This window comes from Mercenaria mercenaria, chromosome 3, assembly GCF_021730395.1.
Source record: "Mercenaria mercenaria strain notata chromosome 3, MADL_Memer_1, whole genome shotgun sequence".
NCBI classification, from domain to species: Eukaryota; Metazoa; Mollusca; class Bivalvia; order Venerida; family Veneridae; genus Mercenaria; species Mercenaria mercenaria.
The window spans coordinates 49,620,011-49,641,875 of record NC_069363.1 but is presented as its reverse complement, the minus strand read 5'-3'; the positions used below and the strand labels follow the sequence as shown (position 1 = coordinate 49,641,875).

Here is a 21,865-nt window from a genome sequence, read left to right as displayed (position 1 = left end):
TCTCATGGCACGGCTCATTTGTTGACAGACTTTTATGTGTTGGACTGGTTGTTATTGTAAGTGTGCAGACACGTGCTAACTGTTTCTTTCTGTGTCATTCACAGGAACCAGAAGTCTCGTGCGTGCACACTCATGTGACAAGCAGTTCTACATGTACATACAGACAGGCTAAAGGACATGTAAACAATCATTACCAAGAAGACAGGGAAATTAACTTGCTCATGTTTCTACTTTATGTATTGACATTGGTGTATTCAACAATTTTACAAGAATTTCAAACTGTGATAAATGTGTTAATAAAATATCAAAATAGTCTAACTATAACATGAATAAAAGAAAATGATGAAGTATTGTCTGTGGTAGGTCTATGATAGATCTGTGGTGATAAGAAGAAAGTTATTTCAGACAGGGTATTCTCCTGCAATTGATACCAGTATATTTTCTTATATTACCATAAACAAGAATCCTCAACAAATGTGTCTTATTAAAGTGGTATGCATAAATGTGCATTGGTTTTTGTCTGTGAAAGGTAAAAATCAGAGTGTGACAGTGTCAGTTGAAATTAACTCTAAGATAAAAAAAGTATCATAAGCATCAAAAACTGATCTTTTGGCTGCAATTGAAAAATATTTTGTTGATAATTTCAAAAATTGCACACATACGAAAACAAGTTATAAATGTACTGTAAAATTTATTCTTTCTTCTTTGTGTGAAATGGTAAAACTTTTCTTTTCTAGTCATAGTGCATTTGTAGCTGTTATTTTTTGGTATGAATTCTCTCTCTGTATATTTTTTGTTATTTATAAAATAATTACAATAAAAACAGTATATTTTGAATAGGACTTTTCATGTGATGAAATTTTTAGTCTATGTATTTTATGTATTCCGTCCTTAACTTGATTCTGTTCAGTGAAGTTTGTTCTTCAACTACCCAGTTTATATATTTACATGTAGAACAGTATTTATTAGTGTTTACATTTAAAGTTTTTATCCATTTTATAGTTCATTGCTGAAATTTTAAACTGATTGTTTTACATTTGAGCCATGCCATGAGAAAACCAACATAGTGGGTGTGCGACCAGCATGGATCCAGACCAGCCTGCGCATCTGCGCAGTCTGGTCAGGCTCCATGCTGTTCGCTTTAAAAGCCTATTGGAATTGGAGAAACTGTTAGCGAACAGCATGGATCCTGACCAGACTGCCCGGATGCGCAGGCTGGTCTGGATCCATGCTGGTCGCACACCCACTATGTTGGTTTTCCCATAGCACGGCTCATTTAATTTTGCAATTAAAGAATGATATTTTTATATGTTATCTGTCATAATGTTGAAATACATACATATCATTCAGTGTAAGTATTAAGTAAAATTGTATTGATATTTACATACTCTGTACCTTTTGATATTGGGAAACCTATGATAATGCAACCTGAATATCTTCTTCTTTTTCAATTTTTGTTTACAAAAATGAATAATTTGTCATTTTGATAATGTTTAGAATCTTTCAGTTTTTCTTCTTTGTTTTTTCGAAGCCGGGCATATTAAAATTGCACCATCCGTCCGTCCATGTGTGCGTCCATGTAAATTCTCTTCCGGGCTATAACTCTGCCATCCATAAAGGGATTTTGAAATAACTTGGCATAAATGTTAACCATAATGAGACGACGTGTCATGAACAAGACTCAGACCCCTAGCTCCAAGGTCAAGGAAACACTTAGAGGACAAAAGTTAACATGGTCTGTTTTGTGTCCGGTCTATAACTCTGCCATCCATGAAGGGATTTTGAAATAACTTGGCATAAATGTTTACCACAATAAGACGGCATGTCTTGCACAAGGCCCAGACCTCTAGCTCAACAGTCAAGGTCACACTTAGAGGTTAAAGGTTAACATGGTCTGTTTCTTGTCCAGTCTATAACTCTGCCAGTCATCAATGAATTTTGAAATAACTTAGCATAAATGTTCCCCATAATGAGACGATATGTCATGAAAAGACCCAGCCCCCTAGCTCCAAGGTCAAGGTCACACTTAGAAGTCAAAGGTTAACATGGTCTGTTTCTTGTCTGGTCCATGACCACGCCATTTATCAAGGGATTTGAAAATAATTTGACACAAATGTTAACCATATTGAGATGTGTCACACTTATGACCTGGGTGTCTCGGGTCAAGGTCACAAAATGATTCATACCTAAACTTTTCAGGCATATTTTGCGCAGACAACTGTAGCATTCTTGGGCATGCTTTGGAGGCATTTGTCACTAATAGTGACAGCTCCATTTGGCGATATATGACCATTTTCTGTCAATTCGCCGTAAAACCCAACTCACTCACTCTTAATTTCAGTCAAAGATGTAATTTTGTCCAGATATTTTTGGGATTCTTTTAATTTTGGAGAAATAGATTTAAGTATTAATACATTTCCATTTATTTGCTAAGCATCATTTTGGTTTAACATAACTGAAAACTGCAAAAAAGTATCACAAGTACAACAGTAGTCTAAGGTTCAGTCAGTCCAAGTCTTTCCTCTTGGCAGTTTAGTATGATATCAGAAGCTCTATCATTGCCAATTGATTCTGATTAAATTTTGTAAGATTTGACATCAATGCATGTGACATGTTATATATAGACAAAGCATAGATTTGATACATTTTGTAGACTGGTCAGAGTTCCAGATAATAAAGGTACATGTATTTCAAGCCGGCTCACTTAGCTCAATAGGGAGAGCACAGATCTTCGGATCACATGGTCGCGAGTACGATTTCCAGGGGGCGCGTATGTTGTCCATGATGATTTGATAGAAGGCATTGTGTTTCTAATCATTTGTCCTCCACCTCTGATTCATGTGGGCAAGTTGGCAGTTACTTTCTCAAGTTCGAATGTTCTGCCCCTTGTCAATCAAAATCTCTGTGAATTTCAATATTGTTCACCGCCACACGCAGATGTGTGGCAGTAGGGGTTTGTACTGGTACAGGAACACTGGTTAGGTTCACTGCTCACTGTTACGTAAATAAAATACTGTTGAAAAATGGCATTAAACCCAAAACAAACAAAGGTATTTTAAGATATTCATAATTTTGAAAGTTATTTGTTAACACTAAATATTATCTCACATTTCTGTTCTAGTGTGTTCAAAGAATTCCATATTTAATATTGTCAAGATTTTTTACTCATGTAATTTTTTCTGTGCCTTATTTGCCTAATTTTGTTTTTAATTTATCTGTTAGTAAATTATACATGTTATATGATATACAACAGTGATTAAATTTACATGTTGATTTTTATTCCATTTCATATAAATAAAATGGAAATCAAAGAAAATTATTTTGAGTCTGTTTCTTAACAGTTGAAGAGACCAGAGATGTATGAAAATAAAAAAAAGAGCTGAAATTCTCACAGAAATATATAGAATTAAACAACCTTTAAATCTTGTGACAGCCAAATAAGATCTTGTTTACCAATATAGATGCTTCATGTATTCTTTACAAGCATCTAGGCATTTGATTTTATGATCACTTTGATGCTTAATTTCACAAGAAGATGCCAAGTTTCTGATCTGATGTTTATTGTTTCTTTGATGAGACTTTTATCAGTTACTCATTGGAAATAAATTTACAATTTATATGTAAATTACATATGAAATTAAGGGCTGCAAGTCAGTTTCCCACTACTGACAGGAGATTTGCAGTAGCATCAGACAAAAAGTGGTTTAATTTAGAAGTGATCCTGTTGTAAAATTGTCACTATTTTTTTTTCTTAATGGCTTGGTTCTGCTTCATGATCAGGATGAAAACATGTGTATATTAACATAGTATTATGTTTCTTAATAATGCTGATTAAATATAAATAGTAAAGTACAGTTCATAAAAATATGGAAAATTATGTTTAAGTCTATGGGTAAAATTGCTGTGTAAGCTTAAATTTGGCTTTACACTATTGTACAACTGCCTTGTGGAACTTTACCATCATCTGTGAGTATTTTCTAGAGTTGCACACATTTCAAAGATTATGTGCATGAAGCTTTTTTAAAGCTTCAAAAACTGGACCAGGTCATGTCAGAGAATGGGCTAAAGGGTTATTTTACTATTGTTGATTTTACATTATGTATGTTTAAAGTAGAGCTAATGATCTTGAATCCAAAGGTTGCAGGCTCAATCTCCATGTGAGTTGAACATTCACAATGTTTATTTCACTGTACACAGTATGTCTGAAATCATTTTGTCCCACTGTGATTTGTGTTGGGAAGTTGTATATCACTTGAAGAGAAAACAAGTTACTGTGAAATCATTAATATTCGTGGGGGACTAATTTTCGTGGATTTCGTGGTTCAGTTAATCCACGAAATTTAATCCCAACGGACAAGTAAAATTCCCATTCATTTTGTGTTCAAAAGTTGAAATCCACCAATTCATATCCCCACGAAATTACAGTTTTGACCAAAACCACGAAATTTCATGCCCACGTAATTAAATGATTTCACAGTAGTACTGGTTGAAAATCCAGGAGCTCTGGTTAGATTAACTTACTTTCATTATATGTTGGAAATACTGTTGTAAAATGTCATAATACTTTTTTTTAATGAACAAACAAACAAACATATGCCCATGCAACAGATAATTCAGATGATCTAAATTGAAATTAAAAGTGTTTGTCTTGCTTGTTTCCCCACAGACCAGCAGCAGGATCAACTTGTATGGAAGTATTGAAATATGAGAGACAACAGCTGGATAAACAGGTAAGTGTAAAAATATCATTTATATGATATGCAAATAAAGTTGTATCTCATATGAAATAACTATTTGTATAATTAATGATGTCAACACTTTTAAAGTGGCATATTCAGATAACATAAAATGTGTTTCATGTGTCATGAAATCATTATCGTCGATAATACTGGTGGAGGGACAACTTTAGATGAGTCTGTAGTTGGGTCAAACCACTAAATTAAATCCAGATAAATTAGGAAACATCCCAATTATTCTGAAATCCGTGAATTTGAGCCTAAACGAAATAGAATACTTTGGCCAAGTCTGTGAAAATTTGCCACACATTAAACCTGCTTCCATACTCAATTTACATTTTATCCACACAATGGTTTAATGGAATAGTTTCATTAGAACATTTTTTGACTTTTCACATTTGCTCGCATCTTCTGCACTCGTGACACTATATCCCAAGCATACATAAACTTTACAAAGTCGCTGACTTCAAATCACTTGCCCTTCACCAATGTGCGTTCTAGCCTTGCTTGAGGCATTAAATTCTTCATGTGAGGAAGCCATCCAGGTGGCTTACTGAAGTTTGTGGTACTACTTGGGTGTGCACCGTTGATGAAATAATGCGAGGGGCACCTGGGGTCTGCCTGTACCATCAAAAACTGGAAAGTCGCCATATGACCTATAATTATGTAGGTGAAAAATAAAAGGTGTCGCTATTCAATTGTGTCTGTTTAGTTTAGAAATTGTTAATATGACAGATTTTCTTGGTCTGCTTTACAGATATCTGGATTACGAGACAGTTTAAGTGCCACCCAGTTGAATGCCCTTAATGCTAAAAGTAAACTACTGCAGCAGAAGATAGAACAACAAGCAGCATCACTTAAAGCTGGTGGAGTAGAGGCATGGAAAGGTATTCTTGTACTTTATACATTAGTTCAATAATGGCTGCGTGATTTTTGACAAAAAAGTCAAAAGTAGGACTTGCCTTACACCTATGTTAAATTAATAAACATTTCAACCTAGGTTCACCTTGTTTATTACATTGTTATTCCCCATATATTTGTTTTAATTTCAGAGACAGCAGTTGAGACTACTGACTCAAAATCAGTTTCCATTGCCTGCTATATTTTGTAGCTCACCTGTCACAAAGTGACAAGGTGAGCTTTTGTGATCGCGCAGTATCCGTCGTCCGTCAGTGCGTCCGTCCATGCGTCCGTCCGTAAACTTTTGCTTGTGACCACTCTAGAGGTCACATTTTTCATGCGATCTTTATGAAAGTTTGTCAGAATGTTCCTCTTGATGATATCTAGGTCAAGTTCGAAACTGGGTCACGTGCCATCAAAAACTAGGTCAGTAGGTCTAAAAATAGAAAAACCTTGTGACCTCTCTAGAGGCCATATATTTCACAAGATCTTCATGAAAATTGGTCAGAATGTTCACCTTGATGATATATAGGTCAAGTTTGAAACTGGGTCACGTGTCATCAAAAACTAGGTCAGTAGGTCTAAAAATAGAAAAACCTTGTGACCTCTCTAGAGGCCATATATTTCACAAGATCTTCATGAAAATTGGTCAGAACGTTAACCTTGATGATATCTAGATCAAGTTCGAAACTGGGTCACGTGCCATCAAAAACTAGGTCAGTAAATCAGATAATAGAAAAACCTTGTGACCTCTCTAAAGGCCATATTTTTCATGGGATCTGTATGAAAGTTGGTCTGAGTGTTCATCTTGATGATATCTAGATCAAGTTCGAAACTGGGTCACGTGCCATCAAAAACTAGGTCAGTAAGTCAGATAATAGAAAAACCTTGTGACCTCTCTAAAGGCCATATTTTTCATGGGATCTGTATGAAAGTTGGTCTGAGTGTTCATCTTGATGATATCTAGATCAGATTCGAAACTGGGTCACGTGCGATCAAAAACTAGGTCAGTAGGTCTAAAAATAGAAAAACCTTGTGACCTCTCTAAAGGCCAAATATTTCAAGAGATCTTCATGAAAATTGGTCAGAATGTTTATCTTGATAATATCTAGGTCAAGTTCAAAAGTGGGTCACGTGCCTTTAAAAACTAGGTCAGTAGGTCAAATAATAGAAAAACCTTGTGACCTCTCTAAAGGCCATATTTTTCATGGGATCTGTATGAAAATTGGTCTGAATGTTCATCTTAATGATATCTAGGTCAAGTTCGAAACTGGGTCAACTGTGATCAAAAACTAGGTTAGTAGGTCTAAAAATAGAAAAACTTTGTGACCTCTCTAGAGGCCATACTTGAGAATGGATCTTCATGAAAATTGGTCAGAATGTTCACCTTGATGATGTCTAGGTCAAGTTTGAAACTGGGTCACTTGCCTTAAAAAACTAGGTCAGTAGATCAAATAATAAAAAAAAAATTGTGACCTCTGTAGAGGCCATACTTTTCATGGGATCTGTATGAAAGTTGGTCTGAATGTTCATCTTGATGATATCTAGGTCAAGTTTGAAACTTTGTCAACTGCGGTAAAAAACTAGGTCAGTAGGTCTAAAATTATTAAAATCTTTTGACCTCTCTAGAGGCCATATTTTTCAATGGATCTTCATGAAAATTGGTGAGAATGTTCACCTTGATGATATCTAGGTCAGTTTCGAAACCGGGTCACGTGCGGTCAAAAACTAGGCCAGTAGGTATAAAAATAGAAAAACCTTATGACCTCTCTAGAGGCCATATTTTTCATGAGATCTTCATGAAAATTAGTGAGAATGTTCACCTTGATGATATCTAGATAAAGTTCAAAACAGGGTCACGTACCTTCGAAAACTAGGTCAATAGGTCAAATAATAGAAAAACCTTGTTACCTCTCTAGAGACCATATTTTTCAATGGATCTTCATGAAAATTGGTCAGAATTTTTATCTTGATAATACCTAGGTCAAGTTCAAAACTAGGTCACTATGTCAAATAATAGAAAAAACGACGTCATACTCAAAACTGGGTCATGTGGGAAGAGGTGAGTGATTCAGGACCATCATGGTCCTCTTGTTTGAGCTTCACCAGGATTTATTTCCTCCTGTGAGAAATTCATCTCTTTTTGATAGACAGGTAGATGGTCCCGTCCAGTTTCTTATGGATGGTAGTTTAAATATTACCTGGAAGGGCACTTCTGATGTCGTCTTGCCAGTAAAGCTTGAAAGCTATCACTAAATGGCCTTGGCTGTCTTTGTGCCTTTAAACAAGTCAGATGCAATATTTCTTTCTTTAACTTTGAAAGAAGGGGGATAGTCTTTGGTTTACTTGCACAGTTATGTGCTGTAAAATCATAAATTTTCATGATCATCAGGGATTTATATTCACTCAGCATCTGACTGCGAAATTGTGGTCTACTGAAAATGAAATTTTCATTATAAATAATTTTAACCCTTATCATGCTGTCCAGGATTGATTCTGCCTTTGCGACCAGTGTGGATCATGAATAGCCTGCACATTCATGCAGTCTGATCAAGATCTACACTGATCGCCATTCAGTCAGTATCTTTTTGGTTAACACCAATTTTAATAGTTAATGGTACTGTCCAAATTGAAAGATGGACAAGTTCATTATAGAAATTTAGCAGGGTAAGGGTTAACAAGATTGCTATATTTCACAAATATTCTATCATGAAAACCAATTTCTAGATCAAATACAGCGATTTTTAGTTACACAAAAGTATCAGGTTTTACATTAACTGAAAAAAAAATCTACTTTTAAAACCTGTTTATGGCATTATGTTTGATGATTACAGAGTATGTGAAAGTTGTGGAAGAAGATATTTTAGCATACACTGACGAAGGTAAACAGTTTGCTCAACAGGGAGACATGCAGAAAGCACAACTTATGCTCACTAAGAAAAAACTGGCAGAAAAAGAGGTAAATAAAATGAAATAGAATCTTCAGTGTCAATAAGCACTCAAGTTCTTTCCGCAGTAGAAGTAAATACTTTGTGAATTTATTGTTATTTGTAATCCAGTGATAATGAAAAATATCTCAACTTTCAATCAACAAAGTCTTGTTGCTGCTAGCCATTTCGGCAGAACCAGAAAATTGTGTATCAAGTTGAATGATTTCACATAAAATATGAATGGGGTATGTGTTTGTTTTTGTGTTAGATGGAAATAACTTTCACCAAGTAAACACCAGATATTAAATTTTACGAGAAAAAAATTACAAATGAAATGGTATAGTCTGGTGTTTTTGAGGGAAAGATATTTTGACTTGCAATGTTAAAGAATTTTCTTTATATTTTTTGTGTTTTCAATGGTATTAATAAAATTTTACCATTTAGTGGTTAATATTACCGGGTATTTTTCATGTACGAGATGCATTTCACTCTTGATATTTCAGTAATTTACTGAAAGACATGTAACAACATCATAGTCCATAAAAAGTTTTGGTTTATCAAATTATATATAAAACATTTTCCTTGGCATGAATAATCCTAGTTTGAAGTACATGTGTATTTCTGTACATTTCAGGTAGCAGCAATTAGAACAAAAATACCAAATATATGAGTGGACAAAAACTTGACGTATTGTTAGGAGCAAGGACGGAGAAGTGTCTTCTGACAATGTGCCTGTCTGTACACAAATTATACGGACAACTGTTGAATACAATAGTGGCTACAGTGCTTTGCTATTTCAAATCATTTTTAGCTCACCTGTCACATAGTGACAAGGTGAGCTTTTGTGATCACCCTTCATCCATCGTCAGTCCATCCGTCCGTCCGTCCGTCCGTCAACAGTTTCTTGTCTGCACGATAGTGGTTTCATTTATGATTTTATTTTAACCAAACTTGCACACAACTTGTATCACCATAAGATCTCGGTTCCTTTCTTGAACTGGCCAGATCCCGTTATGGGTTCCAGAGTTATGACCCCTGAAAGGGCCAAAATTTGCTATTTTGAGCTTGTCTGCACAATAGCAGCTTTATTTATGATTTGATTTTTACCAAACTTGCACACAACTTGTATTACCATAAGATCTTGGTTCCTTCCTGAAACTGGCCAGATTCCATTATGTGTTCCAGTTATGGCCCCTGAAAGGCCGAAAATTAGCTATTTTGACCTTGTCTGCACAATAGCAGCTTTATTTATGATTTGATTTTTACCAAACTTGCACACAACTTGTATCACCATAAGATCTTGGTTCCTTTCTGGAACTGGCAAGCTTCCATTATGGGTTCCAGAGTTATGGCTCCTGAAGGGGTCAAAATTAGCTATTTTGACCTTGTCTGCACAATAGCAGCTTCATTTATGATTTTATTTTTATCAAACTTGCACACAACTTGTGTCACCATAAGATCTTGGTTCCTTTCTTGAACCGGCCAGATCCCATGATGGGTTCCAGAGTTATGGCCCCTGAAGGGGTCAAAATTAGCTATTTTGACCTTGTCTGCACAATAGCAGCTTCATTTATGATTTGAATTTAATCAGACTTGCACAAAACTTGTGTCACCAAAAGATCTTGGTTCCATTCTTGAACCGGCCAGATCCCAGAATGGGTTCCAGAGTTATGGCCCCTGTAAGGGCCAAAATTGGCTATTTTGACCTTTTCTGCACAATAGCAGCTTCATTTATGATTTGATTTTAACCAAACTTGCACACAACTTGTATCACCATAAGATCTCGATTCTTTTTTATACGCCCGCAGGGACGTATTATGTTATTGCCTCGGTGTCCGTCTGTCTGTCTGTGTGTTGGTTAGCAATTTCCTTTCAGCTCTGTAACTCTTGAACCCCTTGATGGATTTCAGAGAAACCTGACACAAATATTCACTCATTGAAAGGATGTGCAGAGCGCATGTTTCGGATGGCTGAATTCAATGTCAAGGTCACACTTAGGGGTCAAAGGTCATATGACTTTGTTTTATGTGAATATTGTTCTGCATTTGCTTTGCATTGCAGTGCTCTTGTTTTTATTTGGCAGATCCTTCTTTTGTTCGCTTACAATATTTTTTTTTTATTACTTCCCTTTTATGTTACTATGAATAGCTTATTTAGTAACTTTTTCATTATTGGCCGTAGGGAAAAACTGAGACTACTTTTCTGTCATACAACATGGATGGTACCTCCAGTTTTTAGGCGTATTTTGACATATCTGTACCTTGTAAGAATTTTTTCTTTTTGTTTTTGGTTAAACCAGTGGTACTCAGGTGAGTGATATAGGGCAACCATGGCCCTCTTGTTAATGTATGACATGCTTATTTTTTACTCTGTCATGTTTTACAAGAATAGTTTAATACACTGTATAAATGCATTGAAGTGTGTTAGGACATGATTTCTTTCCGGAGAGATCGAGTTTTCAAAATTTCCACAGCCCTGGCTATTAGTAAAGTCTAGTGTCATTCATCTTGCTAGATATACCTATAGCTTTTTTTTTTTTATTTAGACTTGTATTTTACTTAATGGAAGCTAGATACCAAGTGTGACTTTATTACCTTATTCAGGGTATGTTCAGATTTAAACTCAAATGTCCTGTACTGTTTGTTCATAAAACATGTAGCGATTCCAGAATATGTTATTTTTCCATGTAATAATGAGAAAAGTGTACTTTATCTCGAATTGAGAGTGTGAAATAATTCCATTTAGTTTACAAAATTGTGTAAAATGCAAAATGTTTGTTGATCGTAAGTTTAAATGTTGTAAAATGTTAGAGAAAGATGCTTTGCTTTTACTTCATGATTTTCTGACTTACATTCGGCAACACTGTCACTTATTGGTTGTACAACAGTAGGTAAATGAAGACAGTTTTGAATTGCAAAATAATTATGACAAGTGTTTTATGACTGTATACTTTTAGATTCAGTTAAATTTGCAGTGTCCTAACTTTGAGAACACAGATATGTAGGTACTTGTTGGAATCTTAGTCACCCAGATAGACTGTTATAAACTACACATAATGGTATGTAAATCTAACATTCACTGCTGCAGTGGGCTTTAAAAGTTGGATATCTTCATTAACAGAATTTGATCAAACAATTATATCTGATGGTGAAAAATAAAAGAAGTAAAGGCTAATTTTAATTATTTGTTAAGTGTTTTTTTTTTCTAGTATACCATGTGCTTAATGTGAACAATGCTAGGTTATTTGATTTGTACTAAGAAATGTACACAAGTTCTGTAGTGGAGATATTGCCTGACTGTAGGAATGCAATATTATTCCACGAAAGAGTTAGTACATATTTCTCCATACAAAGCTAATAATCTGTTAATTACATACACTTCTATATTTTGTTGTTATTGTATAAATTATATAAATTTGGCCAGAGTAACACTGAAAATATTGCCATATTGTTATATTATTCTATTTGTTTTGTTTTATATTCTGAATTAGTACATTATATTGTTGTGAAAAAAAAACTCTGAAAAAATAGCACGTATGTTTTTATTTCTGTACAAAAATGCGTTATTTATTACAATAGGATTACAATTAATGAATAATAATAAAATTTAAAGATGAACAGTATGTTGGTTTTCCATTAGTCTGTCCTTTAACACTGGTCCCTGTAAAATAGAACAAACCGTTTGATTATTTAGAGAAAAACAAAATTTTCAAATTACATGGAAAGTGGTGACAGTAAAACCATGCTTCAGCTACAGTAAAGATTGACTAATAACAGTGGGTCCTCACGGTGTCATTTACACTATATTCATGAAAAACTTTAAAAGGGCACATCTCCAGATGTACGTTTCTTTTTTTCGACAAATTTAGACAAATAAAAACACGGTGGGGAAACCAAGAATGCAACGTCATCAAAACCCAGCGCAAATGAGCTGACCACACAAAAATTTACGTCGATTCAGGTCAGAAAAGTCTTGTAACTTTTTTTATTACTGCAGCTTTCGACTCGAGATAAAGAGCACCGTACCCGGCCTGGAGTATACTATTCTGCGGTAGTGTTCCATTTTGTACGTATAGTTTGGTTTTTGCTCGAAAACGCGAACAGTTGGCAAAGAGGGCATGAGCTGTACCGCACTTTTGTCTAAGAAAGTGAGTTTTGACCGTATTTTCGTGAAATGAGGACAGATTTGACGCTCATTTAATACCAGTGACTAGCATAATAGTCAATCATTGTTTTTTTGTTTTTTTTTTGCTATTTTCAAGGATATTGACGATATTTGATTCAAAACAAACAACATTATTAAAATGAGAACATCCACACTCACGACTTTGTTGGAGAACATCCACACTATTATAATGCACTATTTAGAAAAATCTAAGACAAAACCGTTTTGTTTTAAAATCTGACATGTGAAAAAGTAAAGTTAAAGTGATAAGCTTCACAGCATTCAATCTGCGCGTCATTCGTTATTTTGTTTCGGATGACAGTATTTGTTTCTTTTTATGACATAAATTTAATAATGTCAATTTGAAAATATTGTTGCAGTCCGTAGGGCGTTTGATCTATATAAATATTTAGTAGAGTAGATTCTACATGACTAAGATCGTGTTATATATAATATAATATATAATATAAAAATGAAAAAGAAAACATAAATCTTTTTTCCACCTTTTTAGTGTTTGAAATTATTTTTCTCCAATGTCATTGCAGTTTTTTTTTGGAATTATGGGGAAATTAATTTTGGTAAATCAACATTTACTTCCAGTCATTTATTAACCCGGTAAGTCACATACTGTATGCGGAGCTTAAATTTGTTAACAAAAAATAATTTTAAACACTAAACAGGTTAGTCAATAATTAGAAAAATAAAACTCATTCCATTTAAATTATTTTGGCAACAATTACATATGCGAGATAACAAATTTTTGCCAAACCACAAACCTATACACCCTTACAATTTTCCTGGCTGAACTACTTTTAACGAACAATACGGCTCAAGCTCTATAAAACAGTTTGAAATTATTAAGATCTGCTAATGTGAATAGGTGTCCGCAACTAGTAAACTTATTAATACAGTTGTAACAGTATTTAGTGTCTGAATATATTTTTTGTCCAATGGCATTGCAGTACATTTCAAATTATGGGAAATTTATTTTAATAAATCAGCATTTGATTGAAGTGCGATATTAGGGGCTAAGTTTCAGCCGGAAAACCTGCTCTGCGGGAACACTTAGACAGTCACAGCGGAGGGAGAAAACTAAGGATGTGATGAGTGTGGAAATGTGTATAAATACTGACTAAAGTTCAAGGCGTTACATGAAAATCTTTCCCGTACGATGCCTAGGGTAGTTCTACAAGTTCGGATCCATTTTTTTCTTCACTGATTTGAAATTTGATTAAACTCCGATTTTTTTCCAAGTTATAGAATAAACATGCAACTTTTGGCAAATGTAATTTGATAGTGTCATGTGATTTTTCTGCTAACCAAAATGTTTTGACCTTAAGTAACTTTTTGTAATATGTGCCTATAGGAAATCATCTTTTCAAAAGTAAATTGCCCCCCAATGAAGCTTTTAATGAATCTTCTCAGTCGGAAATATAAGCTACGGTCTTACGTGTGCCTTTATTTAAGTTTATACAGAATTCATTTTAGGTCGATTGTGAAGGAAGTTCTACAACTTATATTATCCACTCTCGACCCCTCATTCCTGATTGGGCCAACCGCCACAAGGGTATGAGAGAAGAGGCCAGTTTCCCTTTTAATGCTGAGCGCCAAGCAAGGGAGCTACTGATACCATTTTTCACGTCTTTGGTATGACGCGGCCGGGGATCGAACCCACGACCTTGCGCACTCGAAGCGGACGCTCTACCACTAGGCTATAGACGTTGCCTTTATTTTAAGAGATCAGCGCATTTCAAGCTGATTTAAAGACACTATTTAGAACTATTTAATGTTCGAACAATTTTAATATCAGGTTTTATCTTTAGAAATGTAATATTGTTATCATGGGATTGCCATTCAATAAATGAATTTCGGTTCCGTATGCAGAACCCAGGCTTTAGTCTACGTAATGATAATACATTGTATGCCTTTCTGCCGGTTTATCAAATGGGCATAATCACCTTGAGTGATAATGCCCTTTTTATGTATAAGGTTGGATTGTATTTAACATTTGAAAGAGGCTTCCATTTGCTGAAATAAGATTTAAAATATCTTACAGTTATAATATTTAGTTAAAGTACTAACTATCCGTGTTTTATGCACTTTGGGATGGATATAGTTATAAACAAAATAACAATACAATAATTATTCCAATCCTTTATTTGCTTTTAAACTTTGTGTGCAGGACTTTTATGCAAATTTGTCTTGTTATCTTAAAATAATGTTTTTCCTAAGATGCAATCAATCTGAACACAGTGTCCTTATGCCACACTATACACAGAGATTAATGTTAGCCTAACATGTGCTCAGCCATTGCTATATGATTTGGCAGATCTATTTTAACTGGTCTATAGCCTCGCGGTAAATGGTTTTGAAACTGCTAATTGTATGTATAGACGACATTTGTTGTTGAACAACGTAGCTTGACTGCCTAAGACAGAGCTTTAAGAAGCATAACTGCAATAATGGTAATTAAGAGTGTGGATGTTCTCCAACAAAGTCGTCAGTGTGGATGTTCTCATTTTAATAATGTTGTTTGTTTTGAATCAAATATCATCAGATATCCTTGTAAATAGCAAAATAAAACAACGGTTCACTATTATGCTAGTCACTGATATTAAATGAGCGTCAAATCTGTCCTCATTTCACGAAAATACGGTCAAAACTCACTTTCTTAGACAAAAGTGTGGTACAGCTCATACCCTCTTTGCCAACTGTTCGCGTTTTCGAGCAAAAACCAAGCTATACGTACACCATGGAACACTACCGCAGAATAGTATACTCCAGGCCGGGTACGGTGCTCTTTATCTCGAGTCGAAAGCTGCAGTAATAAAAAAGTTACAAGACTTTTCTTACCTGAATCGACGTAAATTTGTGTGTGGCCAGCTCATTTGCGCTGCTTTTTGATGACGTTGCATTCTTGGTTTCCCCACCGTGTGAAATAATTCTAACTTATAGTATTTGATTAATTATGACATAGCTGTTTTTAAGAAGTTTTAGGCGAATCCCACTTGCAGGCATGCCCCTTTAAGCTTAAGAAAACGGCAAATCTAGTTAAAAGTGTGGAGTGAACCTATACTTGGTACGTTTTTAAATTGTTTCAGGAGCTCTACCCTACCTATAAAACAAAAATCTGAGGTATTGCATCGAACTTTATAAAGAAAACTAGATGGCTAAGTCCTTGCCTGCTCGATTATTGTACCTACCCTAGCATTGTGATCTGTGAAAGCTTGTTGTAACCCAGACACGTGAATTTTGATAGGCATTCTTGTACTGTAATGGTCTGACCAGCAGCATACACGTGGCCATCAAATAAGCATCCAGCTACAAGAAAACAGATGGCAAATGAGTCGACTTCGGGAATTTTAATCATTCCGCTAATCACGGATAGGGAAGATGACACTTGATATTTATAGTATGGAAATAGGAAGAAAATGACAGTCAACAGCAGTGTTGGATGTAGTTACGCGGTTGAAAAATAACCGAGTATAAGTTCCACACAGATACTGCAATTTCATGATACTAGGAAATCAGATTGTCTTACGACTTAAATCTAGACTTACTTTGTCCGTCGACTTCTCTTGTCTGTTTCTCTGGACAAACACCACTGATAATATTAAACAAAAATGGTATGTACAAACTGTACTAACATCGATATAATTTAAAAGCAAGGAATATTCTCTAGAATCACATATGCACTAATAAGCAGATTTTTTTAATAAAGGAAGGAAAGGAGGAATTCACTCCATCTTACAACGGCCTTCATTTCAAACCTCTTCAGCTAAAATATGTTAAGTACTTAAACACAAAAATGAATAATAACACTTACAAAATTTAACCACAATAGTTATACCTTTTATCGTTTTTTAAATGAAAACATTGCTGAAACAACTAAAGATCTTTCTAAGTTCAATGAAAGCAAACTGGTTCATCACAAAGCATCGCCTGATATTACTATACTTACCCAAACTCTGTGATTGGAGAGTATTTGTTGCGGCCAAGACATGTCATCTCTCCTAGACAGCTTGGTATCATAATAGTCTCTCCTGTAGCGTACACACGCCCATCAAACAGGCAATCCTCTGTAATTATTCAATCATACTTTAATGACTAAGGCTATTTAACCTGTAGCCTTCTGGTGGCAAGTGATTAAGCCTTTAATTGCGACCAGTGCATGCAGGCTCGTCTTGGTCTGCATCTGTTCGCTATTCAGTCAGTGAATGTTCAGTGAACACCCCTTTGAATAATAAATGGTACTGCCCAAATTGAATGATAGACCAGTCCATTTACCAGGGTTTCATGATTTAATCTGGGTCCATACCGTCGTCTTCGGCAAGATCCATGGAAGCTTTGAACGAACAAAGACCATAAATCTTTCATCGTTGTTAAAAAGAACTTTTCTAGCCATTAAACAAGCAAATCTAGGTAACACCAGACCATTCCATAAAAACCCTTTTCCATTGATTTTGAATGTATCGCAAGTGCTATGCAATTCGGCCATCAGTGTACGATAGCAGACTTGGTTTCATTTTGGGGCATGTATACAACGATCACGTCTGAAACTATTCAGAGATGAAAGTTCCCTGTTCATTCATCGATATAAAAAATTGATAACTAAATTCCATATTTTCTAAAAAGAAGAGAAAAAAGACAGGCTTCCGAAAATATAAACCGCCGCTGCTGCGAACATTTACGAGTAACTTGTGACACACTTTAAAAAAATAATCAAAGCCCTGAAAGGACTGATAGCCAGTGCTTATTGAGTGATATTTCAACCGATAGACCTGAAGAATCAACATTTCATTGTGCATAGACCGGTTATGATTTGAACAATGTTGGTAGAGGTCCAATAGACAATGCTACATGCCAAGTATCTAAGCTCTGTACATTGTGGTTAAAGACAAGATTTTAAAAGGTTTTCCATATACATTCTATGGGCCAACCTAAACCCTAACCTTAGAGCGGAGTGATTCCGAATATTTCGTGTGAATATAAAGTTCATAATTATTCTAGAATCCGTTGCTGCTTGTTTTTGTTGTTTTAAACATTAGTCCTCAGTTGCTCACACACTCACACAATACCAAGGTTATAAAAAATAAATATAAGTTTACTTTTTTACACGTCCAGAATATTTGTGTGAAGCGGTCACATAGAAATAGAAAGAAAACTCAAACGACGCGAGGTTGAAACTTGATAGTTGATTTAGAGCTATAGCCAGTGGCTATAAACTGTGGATAAAATCAGTGATAATAGAACCTTACTTACTCTGTCCGTTTAATTCCCGTTTCTTTGATGGGCAAACTCCTCTGCAAGGGAAGTGACAGTTGGTTATTTATTTATTTATGTCTCATATTGTACACAGGGCATAAAAACATACTAGTATGTTACAAACCAATGCAGATCCACTTACAATTTAATTACATGAAACAAAGCCGTAACAGTGTACTTGATTCATCAGAATAAACATGACTATCGGTATAACCGTTTATAAAAACGTAAGTCAATAAATTTGTCCCGTAAAACTGACCCATTCGCGTCAGGTACGGAATGGAACAGTTTGCGGGCAGGCAGAATGGACCCGTTCGCGGGCAGGCAGAATGTACCCGTTCGAATTAAGGCAGGCAGAATGGAACAGTTTGCAGGCAGGCAGAATGGACCCGTTCGCAGGCATACATAATGGAACAGTTCGCGGGCAGGCAGAATGGACCGGTTCGCGGGCAGGCAGAATGGACCCGTTCGCGGGCAGGCAGCATGGACCTGTTCGCAGGCAGACAAAATGGACCCGTTCTCGGGCAGGTAGAATGGAACAGTTTGCGGGCAGGCAGAATGGATCCGTTCGCGGGCAGGCAGCATTGACCCGTTCGCGGGCAGGCAGAATGGACCCGTTCGCGGGAAGGCTGAATGGACCCGTTCGCGGGCAGGTAGAATGGACCCTTTCGCGGGCAGGCAGAATGGACCCGTTTGCGGGCAGGTAGAATGGACCCGTTCGCGGGCAGGCAGAATGGACCTGTTCACGATACTAATGACGATGATGACAACTCTGTTTAGTCTGAGACCACTGAAAACTGGTGAATTTCTTTGAAAAAGGGACCAGGAAATGCACCTACCCTAGAGATTTCATGTCTTTGTATATGTTGAAGCCATCACATGTCATCTGGGCAAGACATGGCTTAATAGTGATTTTGTCTCCCTTTCCATACACACGACCATCGAACAGACACCCTTCTGTGATACACGAAAAACAAATGGTAAAAGGTTTCTTTGCAACATTGCCAGCAAGTTTAATTGATTTGCGTTGTTTCGTTCATATTCAACTGTATTTGAATTTTATAGTAGACATCATGGTCCTGGATTCGGTGCTTGACTTGTTTTCTACAAGTAACTAACAGCTTCCCGACATTGGCCTTAGGCTTGACAAATGTTATGAAACAAACTTTCATCTGTCAAATCTTGACAGACAATATTCGCCTGGTCCGGGGTTCGAACTCGCGATCATAGGCTTTTGTTCTACCCGCTGAGCTTACGGAATCATGAGACATTATGTACAATCGAGTTTTTCAAAGGTTCATGTTAAATAATAAGATTTCTAATACTCAGTCACCACCGTGATCATTTGTCTATAATCGCGTTATATTCAACTGGCTTCAACCACTAGTATTTGACAAATCGCATAAATATCTTATACAAATGTTATTGCAAAAATAACTTTACGTACTTTGTCCGTCAGTTTCCCTTTTCTGTTGGCATATACCACTGAAATGAAATTGTATATCGTTGGTTCCACAAGAGAAACAATACTATAACACGGACATGCTACAACAGAGACAATGATGTCCTGCAAACATTTTGAAAATATTTTTATCTTAGATTGTTAATAAATTGTAAAAGCAAAACTGTTTTCATTTAATGATAAAAATCACATTATAGCCAAAATACCAAAATAAATAATTGTGTAGACAGTTGCATCTTAACATTATGGGGGAGTCATAATTTACCCAAGTGATGTCATGTTTCCATAGTTATTGTCTCCAAGACACTCCATTGTAGCCAGACACTTGGCAATTAAGATTGTTTCACCTGCCACATACGTGTGTCCGTCAAACCTGCATGGCCCTGGAACACGAAAGTAATATTTTTCACATTTGTTTTGCATTTGTTAATGCCCATAGACATATTGTGTCTGCGTGTATAATTTTTAAGCCCCTCTCCCCCCTTCCCCCACCCCGGGTATATTGTTTTGCTGGTCGGTTGGCCGGTCGGTAGACCAATCGGTTTCCGGATGATAACTAAAGAACGCTTGGACCTAGGATCATAAAAGTTTATAGGGAGGTTTGTCATGACCAGCAGATGACCCCTATTGATTTTGAGATCAGTAGGTTAAAGGCCAAGGTCACGGTGACCCGGAACATTAAACCGTTTCCGGACGATAACTTGAGAACGCTTGAGCCTAGGATCACGAAACTTAAAAGGGAGGTTGATCATGACCAGCAAATGACCCGGAAAAGTTAATCCGTTTCCGGATGATAACTTAAGAACGCTTGGGCCTAGGATCACGAAACTTTACAGAGAGGTTGATCATGACCAGCAGATGACCCCCTTTGAGTTTGAGATCAGTAGGTCAAAGGTCAAGGTCACAGAGACCCGGAACAGTTAAACTGTTTCCGGACGATAAGTTGAGAACGCTTGGGCCTAGGATCACGAAACTTAATAGGATGGACAAGGTCACATTGACCTAGAACAGTAGAACTTTATTTGCCAAATAACTAAAGTTCTGTTCCTTGTGCAGTTACTGAATGCATCAAGGGGGCATTTCGTGTTCAAAGAGCTCTTGTTGAAAAAGAATTGTTGGGTTCAGCGTCGCACCGACAAAGTTATAGGTCATATGGCGACTTTCTAGCTTTGGTGGTGGAGGAAGACCTTAGGTGTGAAAGAAATAGTTTTTTCAAGTTTGCAGCTGGGAAGAATTCGGTTAATATGAATTACTATAAAGCTGACGACGAAGAAATGATACGTTCTACACAGTGACTTTGTTGAATAAATGAAGGAAATATATCACGACACAGCAAGAGTGATGTAATAATATGCATCTGAGCGACAATGGTTCAGTCAAAGAGAAAATCACTGTTCGGGGTCAATTCTGAATTGAAATTAAGGAATGATAATTGCATCAATGACGACATGCCTGTTTTCTGTGTTTTTCTTTTCCAGCGCGCCGCTACAATCTTTGCGTTGTGACAATAAGGACGTACAAACAGTGAATTTGCTGTTTGATAATGTCACATATTCAGTCGTCTTACAAATCGGGGCGTGTTAGAATAAATTGGCTTCACAGCATTCCACTACAAACCGAAAATAATAGACAAAGGTGATAAATATGTCATACCTTTAGCTTTGAAGTCAACAGATGGAGCCGCGCAGGCGCAGACAATAAGAGCACTGACTAGAATCGCATACATAATGTTGTGTTTTGTTCAAGAGCTTTCGATTTGAAAAGGTTAAGTTAAATCAGTCGCTCCTCTTTTATTCAGGAAGTCCTCGTGGTGTTCAACGTGATGAAAATTAGGTCGGTGTCGTAACTGATCCCTGTTTTAAAGTCACGCCATTATCGGCATGGTCGCTTGACCTTAATCTAAACAAATTTCTTCCTGATTATAGAGGCCCGGAATCTGTTCATTTACATACAAGAAGTTATAAAATTGTTGAAACACATTTTGGACGAAAAGAGTTAACGGCTCTATTTATAAGTAAGGTTTAAATGAACAGGCGAAGAGGCCGTAATGGTTTGGCTAGTCATATGGGGCTGTAGTATGGGGACAAACATGGTCTTGCATAAAGGCTGTAAAGAACAGAGCAATACGATTTTGTCTCGGAGCAGGCAAAAATACTCCAATATTTAAAACAGTTGGACGCCAATGTTGTGGGCACTTGCTATGCCCAGTTATATACCACCAATAACTGTCATGAATAAACCTGCGCATATAACACTGGGTCAGCACCAGACCAGCAAACTGTAAAAACTTGGTTTTCTTTTTACGCTAGCAGTTATGTCATTGCAATCTTGCACACAATTTTGATTAAGTATCACAGTTATAGTGAAACAAGTTGAACTTGCTATGTTTACTGCATGCAAAGTTGATT

General features: G+C 36.2%; 2 protein-coding genes across 5 annotated transcripts in view; one reads left to right on the top strand and one right to left on the bottom strand.

Moving 5' to 3' along the window:
* Positions 1-12,183, top strand: part of LOC123524854 (coiled-coil and C2 domain-containing protein 1-like) — a 48,406-nt gene extending 36,223 nt beyond the window's left edge. For 3 of the 4 annotated variants that reach the window (XM_045303372.2, XM_045303373.2, XM_045303371.2), the window contains 4 exons: positions 4,667-4,730; positions 5,494-5,623; positions 8,471-8,595; positions 9,201-12,183. In XM_045303372.2, coding sequence (XP_045159307.2) covers positions 4,667-4,730; positions 5,494-5,623; positions 8,471-8,595; positions 9,201-9,236 — 355 coding nt within the window. In that variant the 3' untranslated portion in view covers positions 9,237-12,183. Of the gene's footprint in view, positions 1-104; positions 1,060-4,666; positions 4,731-5,493; positions 5,624-8,470; positions 8,596-9,200 lie in introns of those variants that run through there. The other variant, XM_045303376.2, reaches the window with a different exon arrangement.
* On the bottom strand, positions 12,091-21,293 carry LOC123524853 (uncharacterized). Its single transcript, XM_045303370.2, has 9 exons — positions 21,111-21,293; positions 19,723-19,840; positions 19,443-19,480; positions 18,835-18,952; positions 17,993-18,033; positions 16,692-16,809; positions 16,291-16,334; positions 15,934-16,051; positions 12,091-12,226 (listed from the first exon to the last, which is right to left on the bottom strand). The coding sequence occupies exons 1-9, from the start codon at positions 21,181-21,183 to the stop codon at positions 12,214-12,216; spliced, it is 681 nt and encodes a 226-aa protein (XP_045159305.1). The 5' UTR covers positions 21,184-21,293; the 3' UTR covers positions 12,091-12,213.
* Positions 21,294-21,865: the final 572 nt, after the last annotated feature.

What these genes read in the sequence shown, in the direction of transcription:
- LOC123524853 (XM_045303370.2), bottom strand. Translation starts at nt 21,183, where the DNA reads ATGTATGCGATTCTAGTCAGTGCTCTTATTGTCTGCGCCTGCGCGGCT. An exon ending in AAAGACATGAAATCTCTAGG is followed by an intron (nt 18,034 to 18,834) that starts GTAGGTGCATTT and finishes CTTCCCTTGCAG; the next exon opens with AGGAGTTTGCCCATCAAAGA. An exon ending in ACGGGAATTAAACGGACAGA is followed by an intron (nt 16,810 to 17,992) that starts GTAAGTAAGGTT and finishes GAATAATTACAG; the next exon opens with AGGATTGCCTGTTTGATGGG.